The sequence below is a fragment of the Suricata suricatta genome, chromosome 3 (assembly GCF_006229205.1).
Source record: "Suricata suricatta isolate VVHF042 chromosome 3, meerkat_22Aug2017_6uvM2_HiC, whole genome shotgun sequence".
Classification (NCBI taxonomy): Eukaryota; Metazoa; Chordata; class Mammalia; order Carnivora; family Herpestidae; genus Suricata; species Suricata suricatta.
In genome coordinates this window covers 61634613-61651419 of record NC_043702.1, presented here as the reverse complement: position 1 = coordinate 61651419, position 16807 = coordinate 61634613, and the positions used below count along the sequence as shown (strand labels likewise).

The window sequence follows — 16807 nt, the reverse complement described above, 5'->3', positions numbered from 1 at the left end:
ATATGGCCTTTATGATCTTGAGGTATGATCTTTCTACCCTACTTTCTTGAGAATTTTTATCAAGAAGGGATGCTGTATTTTGTCAAATGCTTTTTTAGCATCTATTGAGAGGATCATGTGGTTTGTACCCTTTCGTTTATTAATGTGATGTATCACATTGATTGATTTGTAGATATTGAACCAGCCCTGCATCCCAGGGAATATATCCCACTTGATCATGGTGAATAATTCTTCTAACATATTGCTGGATCTGGTTTGCTAGTATCTTTTTGAGAGAATTTGCATCTATGTTCATCAGGGAAAGTGGTCTGTAGTTCTCCCTTTTACTGTCTTTGGTTTTGGAATCAAGGTAATGCTGGACTCATAAAATGAGTATGGAAGTTTTCTTTCCATTTCTATTTTTTTGGAAAAGCTTCAAAAGAATAGGTATTAACTCTTCTTTAAAATTTGGTAGAATTCCCCCTGGAAAGCCACCTGGCCCTAGACTCTTGTTTGTTGGGGGATTTTTGATTACTGATTCAATTTCCTTACTGGTTATGAGTCTATTCAGATTTTCTACTTCTTCCCGTTACAGTTTTGATAAGTTATATGTTTCTAGGAATATGTTCATTTCCTCCAGATTGCCCAGTTTGTTGGTATATAATTGCTAATAATAGTCTTTTATTACTGTTTGTATTGTTGCGGTGTTGGTTGTGATCTTTCTTCTTTCATTTGTGAATTAACTTATTTGGGTCCCTTCCTTTTTCTTTTTGATCAATCTGGCTAGGGGTTTATCAATTTTGTTAATTCTTTCAAAGAACCAGCTCCTGGTTTTGTTGATCTGTTCTACAATTTTTGTTTTATTTCAGTATCATTGATTTCTGCTCTAATCTTTATTTGTTGTTCTTTTTCCAGCTCTTTTATAGTTGTAAGGTTAGGTTGTGTATTTGAGACCTTTCTTCTTTCTTTAGGAAGGGGTAGATTGCTATATACTACCATCTTATGATGGCCTTTGCTGCATCCCAGAGGTTTTGGGCTGTCGTGTTTTCATTTTCATTGCCTCTTTATACTATTTAATTTCCAAATTTCCTTTTTAATTTCTTGGTTAACCCATTCATTCTTTAGTAGGATGTGTTCTTTAATCTCCAAATAATCGTGGTCTTTCCAATTTTTTTCTTGTGGTTGATGTTGAGTTTCATAGCTTTGTGGTCTGAAAATATGCAAGGAATGATCTCAATCATTTTGTATTTATTGACGGCTGATCTGTAACCCAGTATTGATATGATCTGTTCCGGAGAATGTTCCATGTGCACTCGAGAAGAATGTGTATTCTGCTGCTTTAGGATGAAATGTTCTGAAAAATCTGTTAAATCTTTCTGGTCTACTGTGTCATTCAAAGCCATCTGTTCCTTGTTGATTTTCTGCTTAGATGATCTGTCCATTGCTGTAAGCGTAATGTTGAAGTCTCTTACAATTATAGTATTATTCTCAATACGTTTATGTTTGTAGTTAACTGATTTATACATTTCGTTGTTTCCACATTGGGGGCATAAACATTTCTAACTGTTAGATCTTGGTGGATAGACCCCTTAATTATGATAGAAAGCCCTTCTTCATCTCTTACTACAGTCTTTATTTTAAAATCTGGTTTGTCTGATATAAGCTGGCTACCCAGGTTTCTTTTGACAACCATTATCATGATAGATGGCTCTCCATCCCCATACTTTTAATTTGCAGGTGTCTTTAGATCTAAAATGGGTTTCTGGTAAGCAGCATCTAAATGTGTTTTGTTTTCTTATTCATTCTCATACCCTGTGTCCTTTGAGCATTTAGTCCATTGACATTTAGAGTGAGTACTGAAAGATATGAATTTAGTGCCATTGTGCTGCCTGTAGAGTTGATGTTTCTGGTGATGTTCTCTGGTCCTTTCTAGTCTTCATTGCTTTTGAGGGTTTTTTTTTTCCTGTTTTGTCTCTTCTCCATTCAAAGAGTCTTCTTTAAAATCTCTTGCAGAGTTAGTTTAGTGATCATGAACTCCTTTAGTTTTCGTTTGTTTTGGAATCTCTTTATATCTTCTATTCTGAAAGACAGCCTTGCTAAATAAACTGTTGGCTGCATATTCTTCCAATTCAGAATGTTGAATATACCCTGCCACTCCTTCTGGCCTGCCAAGTTTCTATGGATAGGTCTAATGCAAATCTGATCTGTCTTCTCTTATAGGTTAAGGACTTCTTATCCCTTGCTGCTTTCATAATTCTTTGTGTTATTTTGTGAATTTGACTATGATATGCCTTGATGATGGGTTGGTTTTTGTTCCATGTAAAGGGAGTTCTCTGTGTTTCTTGGATTTTGATGTCCATGTCTTTTCCCAGATTAGCTAAGTTTTCCACTATAATTTGTTCACATAAACCTTCTGCCCCTTTTTATCTCTTCATCTTCTGGGACTCCTATGATTTAGATGTCATTCTTTTATAATAAGTCACTAATTTCTTTAAGTCTTGTACCATGCTCTTTCGCTCTTGATCAAGCACTCATGATCAAGCACCCCTCCTTTGTCTTAGGCCTCCCTCCACTCCCCGTGTCCATGTCTAAGCCATTTGCCTTGCCAGGTAAAACCTCCATCCAGAGTTTTATCTCAGATGGGGTTATGTTTCAAAATCCTACACTTTAGAGACTTCTGTGACTTGAACCTGTGCTGACTCTCTGGGGGAGGGTCTTGCTGAACAATGGTTAGGCGTTGGCTTCCCCCCAGAAAACGTTCACGCAATCACATAGCAACACAAGTTCAGAGATTATGACAAACCACAACATACTGCCATGGTCAGGTTTTACGATACTCTGGTGTCTTTGTCCCAATACCAGCAAATGTGGCTGCTCTCTGGGGTCTTCTAGGACCTTTGCCTTTGGGGAGGCTGTATGACCTCTACCCGATGCTCTCCAAGAAGGGTAGCCACTTCTTCCCATATGGCACACAGACCCCTCAGGCCCCACCACCTGCTCCTGGGGATTCACTCTACTTCCTCACCAGAACACCACCAGGCATTGAGCTCCTGAAACTTCAGACACTGTGCTCTGCTGTTTATCGAATTCCAGTTGGTATTGAAACCCTCTCCTTTCCTCCCATCCATCAATGGTTTGGGGGACAGATTTCTTGTTCAATCCCCTGTGAGTGTTTTCACTCTTTCTCTCTTGCACTTTTGGGGGAGCGTGTTTTTCCTGCACTCTCCTGATGTGCTTCATTCTCCTCCTTTCTCTTTCCTCTCTCCACAAAAGTAGCTCCCTATCCTTGGCAGCTTTTCTCTCCCCTGGTTTACCTCTCCATACTGCGTACCTGCTGAGTTCTGTGGCTCAGGTTATGCAGATTGTTATGTGAATCGTCAGATCAATTTCTTAGGTGTGCAAAATGGCTTGGTGCTGATCTAGCTGCATTTCAGGGACGAGGCAAGCTCAGGGTCTCCATGCTGCTCTGCCGCCTTAACTCCTCAGGCTACTTTCTCCCCACGATTGGTTTTAATTCTTCTACTTTGCTTTCCTTATATTATGAATTTTTTCTCAATATAAATCTTCCTTCCTTTAGCATGTTTACCATCAGAAAAATTTCACATATGCCAAAGGCCTACATCCTACATCACACCAAATCACCAGATTAACACCAGAAGACCCCTTCTCCAGCCTGCATGCACTAGCTCTGTGACAGCAGGAAGTTACTTAACATCTCCCATCTCTCTTTTTCATCGGTGGAGAGCAAACACAGGAAAAAAGGAAAAATGAAAATAGGCATGTGATGTGACAGTGCTTTTAAAATTATAAAACTGCTATTTGCATCATCATTTCTAAAATATTTTTCAGATACTCCTGTTGCAACATTTAATGATGAGTTAATCAGGAAACATTATTTAAAAAATATTTACATGAGAAGACAGGTGAATATAAACAATTCTAACAGCACATGAGTTTCTTATTGCACTCAAAATATAAGTGAATAGAGCATGGCCATTGGGTCAAGTGGAGAAGAGCAGAGACCAGTGAAAGACTGTTAAACAGTCCTCGGTTCACAGCCGGGTCTGCTTCTTCTGAGATGTGTCGTATTGGACAAATTGCCTCCATGAATTTAGCCTTCATCTCCTCATCTGTGAAATGTCAGTAGCGGCAGGACTGATGTTGTGGAGGTTTTATGATGATAACCAAGACAAGCATACAGAGTGCTCAGTGCCTGGCACACAGTAGGATCTTCATCTTTGTGAAGGATCTCACTGACAATAAAGCTAAGAAGTACAGCAGTAACTACAGTTCTCTAAGGAATTTACCAAAAGAGAACATTCAAAACAAATAAGTAAAATGCCAAATATTTTAATAGTAAATGACTATATTTCTAATAACTAGGTGCCCAACATAATAATACATACCATTCTGCTGAACAACAAATGCAGTCATGTCAGAAATAATTTAAGTCTGTTAAGGCCTTTACAGAAGACCACAGCCTAACACTGCCCCTGGACTCAACCTAACCATTACTCCTCTCAAAATCTGGATGTTAAAAAAAATAAATAAACACTGGTTACCACGGGAACAAGTAACCCAAAGATAACATTCAACAATAGGGCTTTCACCTTCCTTTAACTGCCCATAGCTCTTCTTTTCATCTATCTTCTTACTGCCTTTATTACTCTCTACCTTGTGTTAGAGTCATTTGAGCAGGGTCTGATCTCTCCGCCTACATGGTAAGCTCTTTGAGTGCAGAATCCCTGTCTTATTCATCTTTGGATTTTCAACAAAGCCTTGCACAAAGAAAGTCATAAATAAGCAGTTTGTTGGGGGGCGGGGAGCAATGCCACAACTGAACACTATACACACACTATTTAACCTTTTGGGGAAAATTAATCAAGCTTCCCATCCACTTAACTAGTAAAAATTATGCAATTAACACAATTTTACAGGCTAGAGAACCATTTAAGAATTCTAATTCCTCCTGAATGATGATAATGTGGAATTCAAATTCAGACATACTGATGTTAAAATAGTGATCAACATTGTGTTTATCAGCTTCATCTTTATGAAATTATGGTTTACTAATAAGTCTATACCAATAGCTAAGTTCACCTTCTAATAGAGATTAAAATATTAGGTCAAATTAAGCAATATTGTTACACTAAGCAATTTTTTTACAATAAATATCCTACTCTAGAGATCATCTTTCCCTACAAGCAGGGAAGCAGTTTTGTTAGTCTGGGGTATTTAATTGGCCCATCAAGGTCTAATGATACTGCCACCTAGTAACAAGGGAAATTCATTATGAGCAAATTGATGAGTAAACCATGCCAGAGCATCTATGTATGACAACTGTCACAGTCACCTTCAACAACGCTTTAACTGTAATCCATAGGACTGAGCTGTCAAAGTATGAACAGCATCTGACACAAAGGAATGAACAATTTAACTGATAAGTTTATCATTTTTCCAAATCACTGAGCCTGGTTCTCAAAAACACATGTTTATGTCAAATACATGACTATTCTATTTTATGAAAAATATACCAATGGCAAAATATTTGTACAATATTCAACTCAAATCAGAAATTATCATACCATCTCTTGACAGTATATAAATTATGAGATGGCTCACTTAACATTTTTCTCCAAGATGTCTTTAAGATTTCCTTATATTGGGGCGCCTGGGTGGCTCAGTTGGTTAAGCGTCTGACTTCAGTTTGACATGATCTCATGGTTAGTGGGTTCGAGCCATGTGTCGGGGTCTGTGCTAATAGCTAGCTCAGAGGCTAGAGCCTGTCTTCGGATTCTGTCTCTCCCTCTCTTTCTGACCCTCCCCTGCTCACACTCTGTCTCTCAGAGATAAAAGAAAAAAATTTTTTAATTAAAAAAAACAGATTTCCTTATGTTGTACCTTGATAAGTTTTTCAATAACACAGATGACATTATACATATGTATGTATATACATTATACGTGTGTGTGTGATATATGCACATACATATATCTATATAACATACACATATAATACATGCATGTATAATATGATATACACATATGTATATATGATATACATATATTACAGCTGGCAAGAAAACATTTGCATAAAAGTACACAAAAGGAAAAAGAAAAATCTACATTTTCACTATCTCCAGCATTTAACATTGAGACCTAAGGTCTAATTGCTTTTCTCTAGATTTATAATAACAGGTCAGTTTTAAGAATAAGATAAAAGCAATAGTATATTTTTTCAAGGAAGAAATTAGTCTTTGCCTTTTCAGCTTTTTGCCTATGATTACCAGAAATGAATAATGGAGAAACAAATATATTACTTGCAGCTATTATGTATTTGTCTTTTGTTATAGAATGTGACATTTTGAAAAGTAAAATATTTCCCAGTTTCCGACTTCTAAAGGGGAGGCTCACCTGGCATCTTGGAACTAGGGGTACGAGGAGGGAGGAAGAAACCACATTCCTGGCAGGTAAATCTATGAAGTGCTATGTCACAAAGAAAGTCAGAATGACCTTTTCCAAGCACTAAGAGGGCAGTTACCCATATGGCATTAGGTAAGGACTGATGAAAGGCCCGTTTGAATTCATGTCTCTACCCACTAGCTTGTGGAGCACAGTAAACATAAATGTTATGCCCAGATGGCCACAGGGAAAAAGGAGGGACAAGCATACTATTTCCCAGTACCTGACAGCTGCACGTGGTCTAGACCAGTGATTTGCAAAAGCAGAGTGAGGGTATATTTTTGCTATATGTGTTTATTTACATGTATGTACACACATCAGATTCTTGACGTGGAAAGGAATGAGAGAGGTACAAAAGAAGACGTGGATTTTCTAATCAAATAAACACTGGCTAGAACAATCTTTCCATCTTCCCTTAATACGGGCTGGTTTAGGAGGTAGTTTATTGGGGCACATGGAAGGGACAAATGATCTCGAGTATATTTCAAATGGGGAACAAGGAATGAAGAAATTGTATGATGGGGACGAACACCGGGTGTCAGGGCTTTGATTCTTGAGGAGCATGTACCTTTGGAGGTTTCTAAGAGAAGGAAGTGGACATATAAGGGAGTGCTGGCTGGCGGCATGAGAGGAGGGCAGGTGACTGCCACCTTGTGTGCAGATCACTGAGGGGGACTCCATGACCCATATTTGTTTATGATTTAACAGTGATTCTTAAACAGACTCCTCTATGAATGTTGCTAAATGCTGTGTTTCTGTGTCAATTATAACCACACACACATGCACACAGAGTTATATCATGGGACATCAAGAATTAGTTCATCTCAGGGATCAAGCAACCAGCTCCACCTGAAAGTCACAATCACTAACTTCAAGAGATTACTGGTGCATCCTGCCCATTATACATTTCCCAGGTAAATTTACATTCCAAATCTCCTACACAATGATTTCCTTCATCTCTCAAACCCCAAACATCTTTTCCTTCCTCACTTTCAACGGATCACACTCCTTATTTTACTGAGAAAATATAAACAACAAAAGACTTCTACTTTCCCGTATCCACATACCAACCACCTTGCTCATCTGCCCACCCTTCTGCCATCATGGCTGTGCTGTCCAGCAGGTGACCTCTCCATACTCCTGACTAAGGCTGATATCTACATGGATGCCTAGTTATCAGCCCTTCCTACCCATCTGAGGACACCAGTCTTAGAACATTGTCTCTCTCATTCCATGTTTCCTTCGTTTCCTTCTCTACTGGATCATTCCCATTAACTTATAAACAATGCCTTTTTAAAAAAACAACTCCCAGGGATGCCTCGGTGGCCCAGTCAGTTAAGCATCCAATTTTGGCTCAGGTCATGATCTCGTGGTTTGTGGGTTCAAGCCCCGCCATTGGGCTCTGTGCTAATGGCTCAGAGCCTGGCGCCTGCTTCAGATTCTGTGTCTCCCTGTCTCTCTGCACCTCCCCTGTTCACTCTCTCTCTTAAAAACAGATAAACATTTAAAAATTTAAAAAAAAAAAAAACCTCCCTTCACTACATATTTTCATTGGGCTACCACCCCATTTCTTTGTTCGCCTGTATAGTAACTTTCTGTTAAGAAACGTCTATACTAACAAGTAATCTGTACTTGCTTTCTGGTGTTCTCTCTTGCCACGCCATCCCAAATCTAATTCAGACAGGCTTTTGTCCCCAAGACGCCACTGAAACAACTCTTGCCAAGGTCAAGAATGTGCTCCATTTTGCCATATATGCAAATTCTTAGTTCCCATTTTACTTGATCTATAATAGCAACTGTTGTAGTTTATCACCCCTTCTTGAGCCATTTCTTCTGTTCGGTTTATAAGGACCACCATTCTCTCCTCTACCGCACCAGCCTGTCCTTATCAGTCTGTTGACTGCTCCTCACACATGTGACACCTACTTCTCTATCTTCACCCACTCCCTGGGTGATCTCATCCAACTTCACAGCTTTAAATACCATATGTGCCAATAGTTCCCAGATTAGTATCTTGAGCCCAGAACAAAATCTCCTTTGAAATCTAGACTCATCCAGTCAAATGCCTATTTGACATCACACAGAGATATCCACTAGACAACTCAAATTGAGTACTTCTGGCATTGAATTCTTGATTCCACTCAAACTTGCAACTCCAACTCTCTTTCCCTTCATTTGTCCATATTTTCAGGCCCAAGCTTTGAGTAACCTTTGAGTGCTCACCTGTCTCTCCAGAATTCAATACTTACTTGCCACCTCCATTACTCTTCACTCTGGCCCAGGTCATATCATCACTCTTTACATCACTGCCATTGGCTATCCATGGGCTCTCTGCTTCCATCCTAAATAGTCTCTGTATGGTCTGTTGCCTGTAACTCAATCACCATGCTTGTTTTAAAATGTGGCTCAGGGGCACCTGGGTGGCTCAGTTGGTTAAGTGTCTGACTTCAGCTCAGTTCATGATCTCACAGTTTGTGAGTTTGAATCCCAGAGGGGGCTTTTCACTGACAGCACAGAGCCTGCTTGGGATCATCTATCTCCCTCTCTCTGCCTCTCCCCTCCTCTCTCTCTCAAAAATAAACATTAAAAACAAAATAAAGTAAAATAAAATAAAATCTAACTCAGGCTCGCAAGCCTCCAATGATTTCCCACCCATTAACAGTAAAGTCCAAAGTCTTCACCACAGGCTCCAAGGCCCTACATGATTCAGACCCTGCTAACTCTCTAGCCTGCTCACCTACCCCTCTGGCCACACTATTTCCCTGGCTCTTTTTATAATTGCTTATAACATGCTTCCTACTTAGCATCTTTGCCATCACTGTTTGCTCTGCCTGGAACTCTCTTCCTGCAAACTATCTCATGGCTTGATTCTTGACATCTGCCAGGTATATGCTCAAACACTACTTAATTTAGAAAGCCCTTTTGTGGTAGGCAGAACTCTATGCTACTCTCCAATACCGCTGTCCCCTGGTGTACAGGCCCTGCATAATCCTCTTCAATGGGTCTGACCAAGACCTTTAAATACAATGGGCTGTCACTCCCATGATTAAGTTATGTGATATAGCAAAAGTAAAGGGATTTTGCAGATATAATTAGAGTTTCAAAGCAGTTGATTCTGACTTAATCTAAAGGGACATTAACTTAGATGGGATGGGCTTAATCAGGTGAAACACCTTTAACAGAGGGATTGAGCTCTTGAAGGGGAGGGGAGATGGTTTCCTCCTGCCCTTGAAAAAGGCAAAGTTGTACCATGAACTTGTGTGGAGTGGGTAGCCTGTACAGAATCCAAGGACCTCAGTCCATAGCTGTCAGGAACTGAATTCTGCCAATTCTCAAATTAACTGGAAAAAGACCTTGAGCTCCAGATGAGAATGACTTAATTGCAGTCTTGTGAGACAGAGCAGAGAGCCCATCTAAGCTGCGCCCAGACATCTGACCTACAGAAACTGAGATAATAAATGGGTGTTGTTTTAAGTCACTCAATTTGTGGTAATCTGTTACACAGTAATAGAAAACTCATATGCTTTCCTTTCTATAGGCTAGCACCCCATTACTTTCTATCTTCCAGATATAGATTTTCATTTAGAGAACCTGACATCATGTACGTAATATGGATATTTGAACATTTCCTCTCCCTGCCTCTAGAATGTAAGTTCCTAGAGGGCAAGGAATTTGTCTTTTGTTTTGTTTCCCCATTGTAACACAATGCTGTGCATGGAGCAGTTGCTCAAGAAATACAGAAAGAATATGTGTATGTGCTGCTTACATTCACGTCAGCACAGGGTGACCACAGAAACTTAACAGCATTTAACTTTTTTTTTTTAACACTTTACAATTGTTTTATTGAAAATTAATTTAGGCATTACTATCCTCATATCCAAAATAGGTAGGAAAAACATATCTATAAAATAAATACCGTTTATTTTTCAAAGTAGTACCTATAATTGCTATTATCATTTCTGGTAATTTTCCCAATACAATAGAAAATCCACTGGAGTATTGTATATTTTTTCTTTCTTTTTTTTTTAAATAGTTTATTGTCAAATTGGTTTCGTGAAACGATGCTCAACATCAATCATCATCAGGGAAACACAAATCAAAACCACACTGAGATACCACCTCACACCAGTCAGAGTGGCTAAAATGAACAAATCAAGAGACTATAGATGCTGGCGAGGGTGTGGAGAGACGGGCACCTTCCTGCACTGTTGGTGGGAATGTAAACTGGTGCAGCCGCTCTGGAAAACAGTGTGGAGGTTCCTCAGCATTTAACTTTTAACTATAAAAGGTTATTTCTCAAAGTACAGGGATTGCCCTGAGAGGAGATCAACTGTATATTTTGAAAGATTCATGAGTTCTCAAATGTGGAAACAAAAACAAAACTGGTCAATTACCTTGAATACATTTAGAGAAAATAATGTATACAACTAGGCCTGAACATATATCCACCAAAAGTCATACTAAAATCTAAAACAAGAAAATATAATTCATTTCTATTTTTCAAAGTGTTCCTAGGTGGTTAGATTCAGAAAAAAAAATCATTGATAGCTCTAATTTCAGTAACAGATTTAAATGGATCTTCTTAATATATCCCTCTGTAAAAAGCAGTAAAGTCAATAGGATTTGTTTCTGGTTAAGCAACTATAACAAAAAATACTAGCTAATTATTGAAAGCCATGCAGAAAGTGAGTGGTTTCTAACAGATGCCAGATGACTGTTCTACTTAAACTGTTGAACATGTAAAATCAATGCTGTGGATAAAGATGTAAAGACTGGTTCATCAGACTGGCAAATGACATGTACTCCAACATGATAACTAATATGACACACTGACAATCATGAGTGAAATGCATGGGGCGGGGAGGACAAGCAATGGTCAAAACCCAACAGGTTCACGATTACAGTGACAAATGTTAAGACATACCGAGTGAGTTTGAAAACACAAGATGCACTTCCAATTAGGCTTGACAGCCTTCCAAAAGGGAAAAACAAAATCAGAGCTTTTGTTTGGCTGTTAGGTCATGCTAGATCTGTCACCGAAGTGCACAGCTATTTCAAAAAGCATGAAAATTTATGCTGATTTAGGAGAAATACTGATTATAAACAGGAAAGAAAAATCATATAATCCTGCTACTGTATCCCAGCCTGCTAAGGCCACAACTGGAGCCTGCATTTACATATGGGTGCTACAACATTAAACTAGAAAACAACTCCATGAACAAAGTTCTGAGGTCAAATGGGCTTTAGAGTGAACCAAGTTACATTCATTCCCTATAGGACATACTGGAAACTTTAATATGTTCATATTCCTTGCGATTTACAAAATAAAGTATGTGTGTGTGTGTGTGTGTGTGTGTGTGTGTGTGTACATATAGATGGTCACTAAGCATTGTGTCTTAGCTTATTTGAATGTAGAACCCTTTCTTCATTAAGATCATATAGGACTGGGATCTAAGCCACAAACTTAGGATAAAACCACCCAGAGCCATGAAGAAAAAAGTAACAAAAGCAGGTACAGGCTACACGTCAATAAAGGTGAACAACCAGAATTGTGAGGAGGATATAGACTTATATTATGAGAAGCAAGGTTACTCGGACTGTTTTGCCTAGGAAAAAGGAACAAATCTTGTTAAAAAAAAAAAAAATGGCTCTCAGAAAAACAAGGGAATGGACTTGTATATCATTCTTGTACCTAGACCAAAACTGTATCTGGAGCTTTGGCTCAGGAATATGTATGCATTTTAAAACGCTCTCCAGAAGACTTTTATCCAGAGAACCTGATATCTCCTCTAAGGGCCAGAATTTGAGCCCATGGGAGCCCAGAACAGGAAGAGCAACTGAATCTCAGGGAAGAAGATAGAACCGTAACAAAGCATTGAAGCATCATAGGAGCGATCCATGGAAAAAGAGTCAAAGTCTGCACAGAAGCTAGCTAAATATCTAGTGTACCACTAAAGAAAACACTCCTGCTTATGTAAAGTAGGAGACTCGATAACCCCTCTCGGAAGGTCACTCCCAACACCGCACGCTCAAGTGGGCTGGATGGTAACCTCCACAGTCTCACTCACAACTGTGTCTCAGGAATCAACAGGGAGCCTGGCACCGTGATTGTACCATATGTATCAGTGGAATGAATAAAAAGAAATGAACAAGTGAAAAATACACGAAAGTAGTACCTGGTTCCAAAGTCAAATAAAAAAGGCATGGGCTATTTCATTCTTTGGAGAGCAATAAATATACTTAACTGTGAATCATAATCAAGGACACTTTCAAAAAAAATTTTTTTTTAATATTTATTTATTTTTGAGAGAGAGAGAGAGAGACAGTGCAAGCAAGGGAGGGTCAGAAAGAGGGAGACACAGAATCCAAAGCAGGCTCCAGGCTCTGAGCTAGCTGTCAGCACAGAGCCCACCGCGGGGCTCGAACCCACGAACCGTGAGATCATGACCTAAGCCGAATCTGGACGCTCAACTGACTGAGCCACCTAGGTGCCTTCAAGGACACTTTTAAATACAAGGGCAATAGTCTTGTGATAATTTCACTTCTTGACCAGGAAATCATCTCTGAATTAAATCACACCAAGCCTTATTGTGCAGCTCCCCTGGTTAAGTGTGTGAAAACACACCACAGATTGTAAATGACCAGCCCAAGTAAGGGGTGATTATGGCGACGATTATCCACCCTGACAGTCTGAGATACTCAGAGGGCTGGAAACTAACCTTGAAAATGAATGTGCTTTTTATAGCCATGACTCTGAAAATGGTCCATCAGCCATGTGCTTTATTTGTCTAATTGTCAAAGGAGAACATACATGTAACTTATTTTAAATCATCTTCAAAAATGTGACAGCATTCTGATTGACCTGGTAAATTATGCTGTTTATTATAATTAAGTGGAAGCAAATGTGCTTTAAGAGACCATATTCTTAACAAAAAATATCATCTTAGGATGGACCTCAACATTCAAAAATCCATGACACAGAAAGAACTTTTCATTCACTAGATGCAAAGTCTAAACTGTCAGGCACCATATTTGTATCCATTTCCTAGAAGACGGAGGCTTCTTTCAAAATACATCTGTCATTTCTCCACAGTAGCTGATCAAACCTGCCACTGAAAAATGTTCTGAACAGGCAACTTGTAGTACAAGCATGGTTTATTTCTGTCAGAGACTGACTGCCGAGGTGTGAAAGAAACTCATTAAAAATCTCTTACTGTGATCTTACATTGTAAAAAAAATTTTAAGGAAAAGAAAGCCTAACAAAGAAAAGGCAAGGGAAAAAAAACCTTAATGAAGGGTAGCCTGAGCCTGCAGACACGCTCATATGGGGGCTTTCTTTCTTATTCTTCTTTAGTAAGCAATTAGAAAAAGACCCATTGGTCCTGGCATACCGCATACACTGGTTGTTTGTGGAAATCAAGTAAGTTAACAATTTTATTTTATGCTAATATCATTAAGATTTAATGAAGAAGATAAGAATATTGTATTACAGGAAAAGCAATACAAAATAAACAATATTATTTACCTTAATCTTAAAACGAGGTTCACAGCGCAAGAAGCTTCTCTATAGTCTTCGCTAGCGTTGGGTAGGCCCTTTAAAAACAAAACCACAGACACCATTATAACCTTGGAAAAACAAATGAATAAAATCATGATATCCCTTGATTCACATGACCCTCCCTGGAAATTTCAAAACTCGGTCTTTACACAGGGCAGGTCCTGTTTGGCCACAATAGTACCCCCATGTGAAGGCTGGAATGATGCCTAATTCCTGTCACAATTGGAGGTCCGAATATTTCAAACAGAAAACCTCAGTGGTAGGGTGGGTCCTATGAACAACAGGCATCAGCTGCAGCAAGTCCAAAGAAGAAGGGTCAGGCATCTTAAAGGAGCATCTTGCAACCCCAGCCACGGACCACACCCACTGGGATTTGCTGAGGCACAACGGTTGGGCACCTTCAACCTCAGGATGCAAAGGAAGGTGGGATCCGGCAGATGTGGTCACTGATGGTCTTCCCTGCGTTTCTCACCTAGAACCTATTTCCATAAATGTAAATCATGAACCACAAATGCCTCTACTCCATTGCTCCTCCTACTCCCACAGATCCTTGGACACGATCAGACCTTCTTGTTGGAGTAGAAAAATAGAGATTTCGGGTCAAGACTTGGCTCTGCCACTGACCAGACATGCAACCACGAGCAAGTCATTCTCTGAACCCATTTTCTCACTTATAAAATGGGGATCACACCTGTCTCAAAAGTTTGCCAGAAGAACAAATATATGAAAACAACTCATCAACTACATGGTATATAATACTAGTTATCTTAATCCCCTTTGTTTCCCTTATTCTACTCGCCTCCTGACAAATTATTATTCCTCACTTGCCTTTTGTTATTCAACCAGTCCCGGCAGTTTATCTCCAGGTGTTTTGCTGAGTTGCTTGATATGGAGTAAAAAGACCTAAACTGAATCCTCTAACCAGTTAAATGACCTTGCATGAGCCACTTAACTTCTGCAAGCTTATGCTTTCTCAGCTATAAAATAAGGGCCAAGGACTAGCTGTCTGACCTCAAGACAGACTTTCTGCAACCATGAAATTCCGTTATTCTCTCCTCAGTATACTGCTGATTTCACAAAACACACAACAGGTAGGATAAAAATGAATTTATCAATGGATGTGCAGATTTAGGGGACAAAGTTGTGATCCTAAGGCTGGTGAGACTTGATAGTATAATGACTTTGAGAGCAAGAGGGCTTGTTTATTAGTTATACAGTGAAGCCAGAATGGGGGGCGGCACTCTGGTTCCAAGTCCATGCCCCACCCCTGCACTGCTCAGCACCCTTCACCAGCACCCAACACGACTCACGGCGCATGTTTTCTGCCATGTAAATTTTAGTATAAATGCATTTCACAGTCAGTGGACTTTTATTTTTACAAGGCAAGTTGTAGAGATAAATTGGCCCATAAAATTCAATGATAAAAGAATTATGAAAACAGGTTATAGAAATCCAATCAGAAGCCAAAAAGAAAAAAGCATCAATTAACTATACTGTTTTATAGCTCGAATCTAACTGAATGGGGAGTCATTTTCTTTCCTTATCTTATTTCACACAGTGCCAACAATTTCAGAAGCAGTCTGATAATCAATCCTTGCTCTTGAACCTATCATTTAAAGGTTGGGTGTCCTGAAAATCATGGTCAACAGTAACAGTACTCTTTTTTCCATGCCTATTAAAAAAAAAAAAAGAGTTTACAAGGCCCTGATTCTGATGGACTGCCCTGAAACGGTCTACCTTCCTAAAATGGTTTTTCTAAAAACAGATCTACAAATCAAACATAAAGGCCTGGTAGAGAAACATACCTGAGGGTCCTGCACAGAAAGGGACCGTATTTGCTCAGGTAAACTGCCGGCATTCACCGCCATCTGTTAAGAGAGCCACCGTTACAGCACTTAAGGAAACCAAAATGAGACATCAAGGTCAGTGTAGTTACATTAAGTCCCAGTTATCAAAGACAATGTTAACATAAGTAATTGTAAAGCAGTTTTTCCCCAAAGTGTGGTCCTTTGACGATGTGCATCAGAATCACCTAGGACACATGGCAAAGATTCCTGGGCCCACCTAGGCTAGGATTCAGAATTCACAGAGACAGGAGAATGAGAGTTGAAGGGGAAGGGGGAGGGGGAAAAGAAGTGGTGGTGATGGAGGAGGGCACTTGTGGGGAAGAGCACTGGGTGTTGTATGGAAACCAATTTGACAATAAACTATTAAAAAAAAAAAAAAAAGAGTGCCCTGGGTGATCCTGATGCTTTCAGAGAGCCACTGAGCCAAAGCGAAAAGGCACGGACTATTGGATAATTTAAATTTGATAAATTTGATAACATAAAGATGTTCTAGGACCATTTTTTTCCTGTTGCACAATTTCTATAGGTTTTATACCTATATGACATAGTCCAACATTAAAGGTCCCCAATGAAAGGATGTTAGGATTAGTACCCTCTAATCATTACTTAACCGTTAATTACTTTGAATGATTTATTCGCTGGATTAAAAAGTATATAAGTAGTTAGACTTTTAAAACACATTTCCCCCAAAAGAAAAGCCAGAACAACAGGTTACAATTTGTTTCTCAAAGTTGGAAATCCAATCCTAACGTGATACCAAAAGTATTTCTGCCTCGACCCTACTTTTTGTGAACTCTGCCCTTGAACAAAACTTGAAAGATCAGAATATAAAACTAGAAGAGCAGCAGCAAGAAAAATGAAAAAACAACCATATTTTCTAAACTTACTATCAATTCTAAAACAATCAGAAGTCATCAGAAATTTTTTGCAGCAAGTTTTCTAAACTTAAAGACCATGAAATTGT

The 16807-nt window shown here is 39.1% G+C and overlaps 1 protein-coding gene across 1 annotated transcript in view; it reads right to left on the bottom strand.

The window, feature by feature from the left end:
• STK39 (serine/threonine kinase 39) overlaps positions 1–16807 on the bottom strand; it is a gene marked incomplete at its 5' end in the record, with an annotated part of 389113 nt that overhangs the window by 108996 nt on the left and 263310 nt on the right. The window contains 3 exons of the mRNA XM_029933312.1: positions 8688–8813; positions 13964–14031; positions 15802–15864. Coding sequence (XP_029789172.1) covers positions 8688–8813; positions 13964–14031; positions 15802–15864 — 257 coding nt within the window. The remainder of the gene's footprint in view (positions 1–8687; positions 8814–13963; positions 14032–15801; positions 15865–16807) is intronic.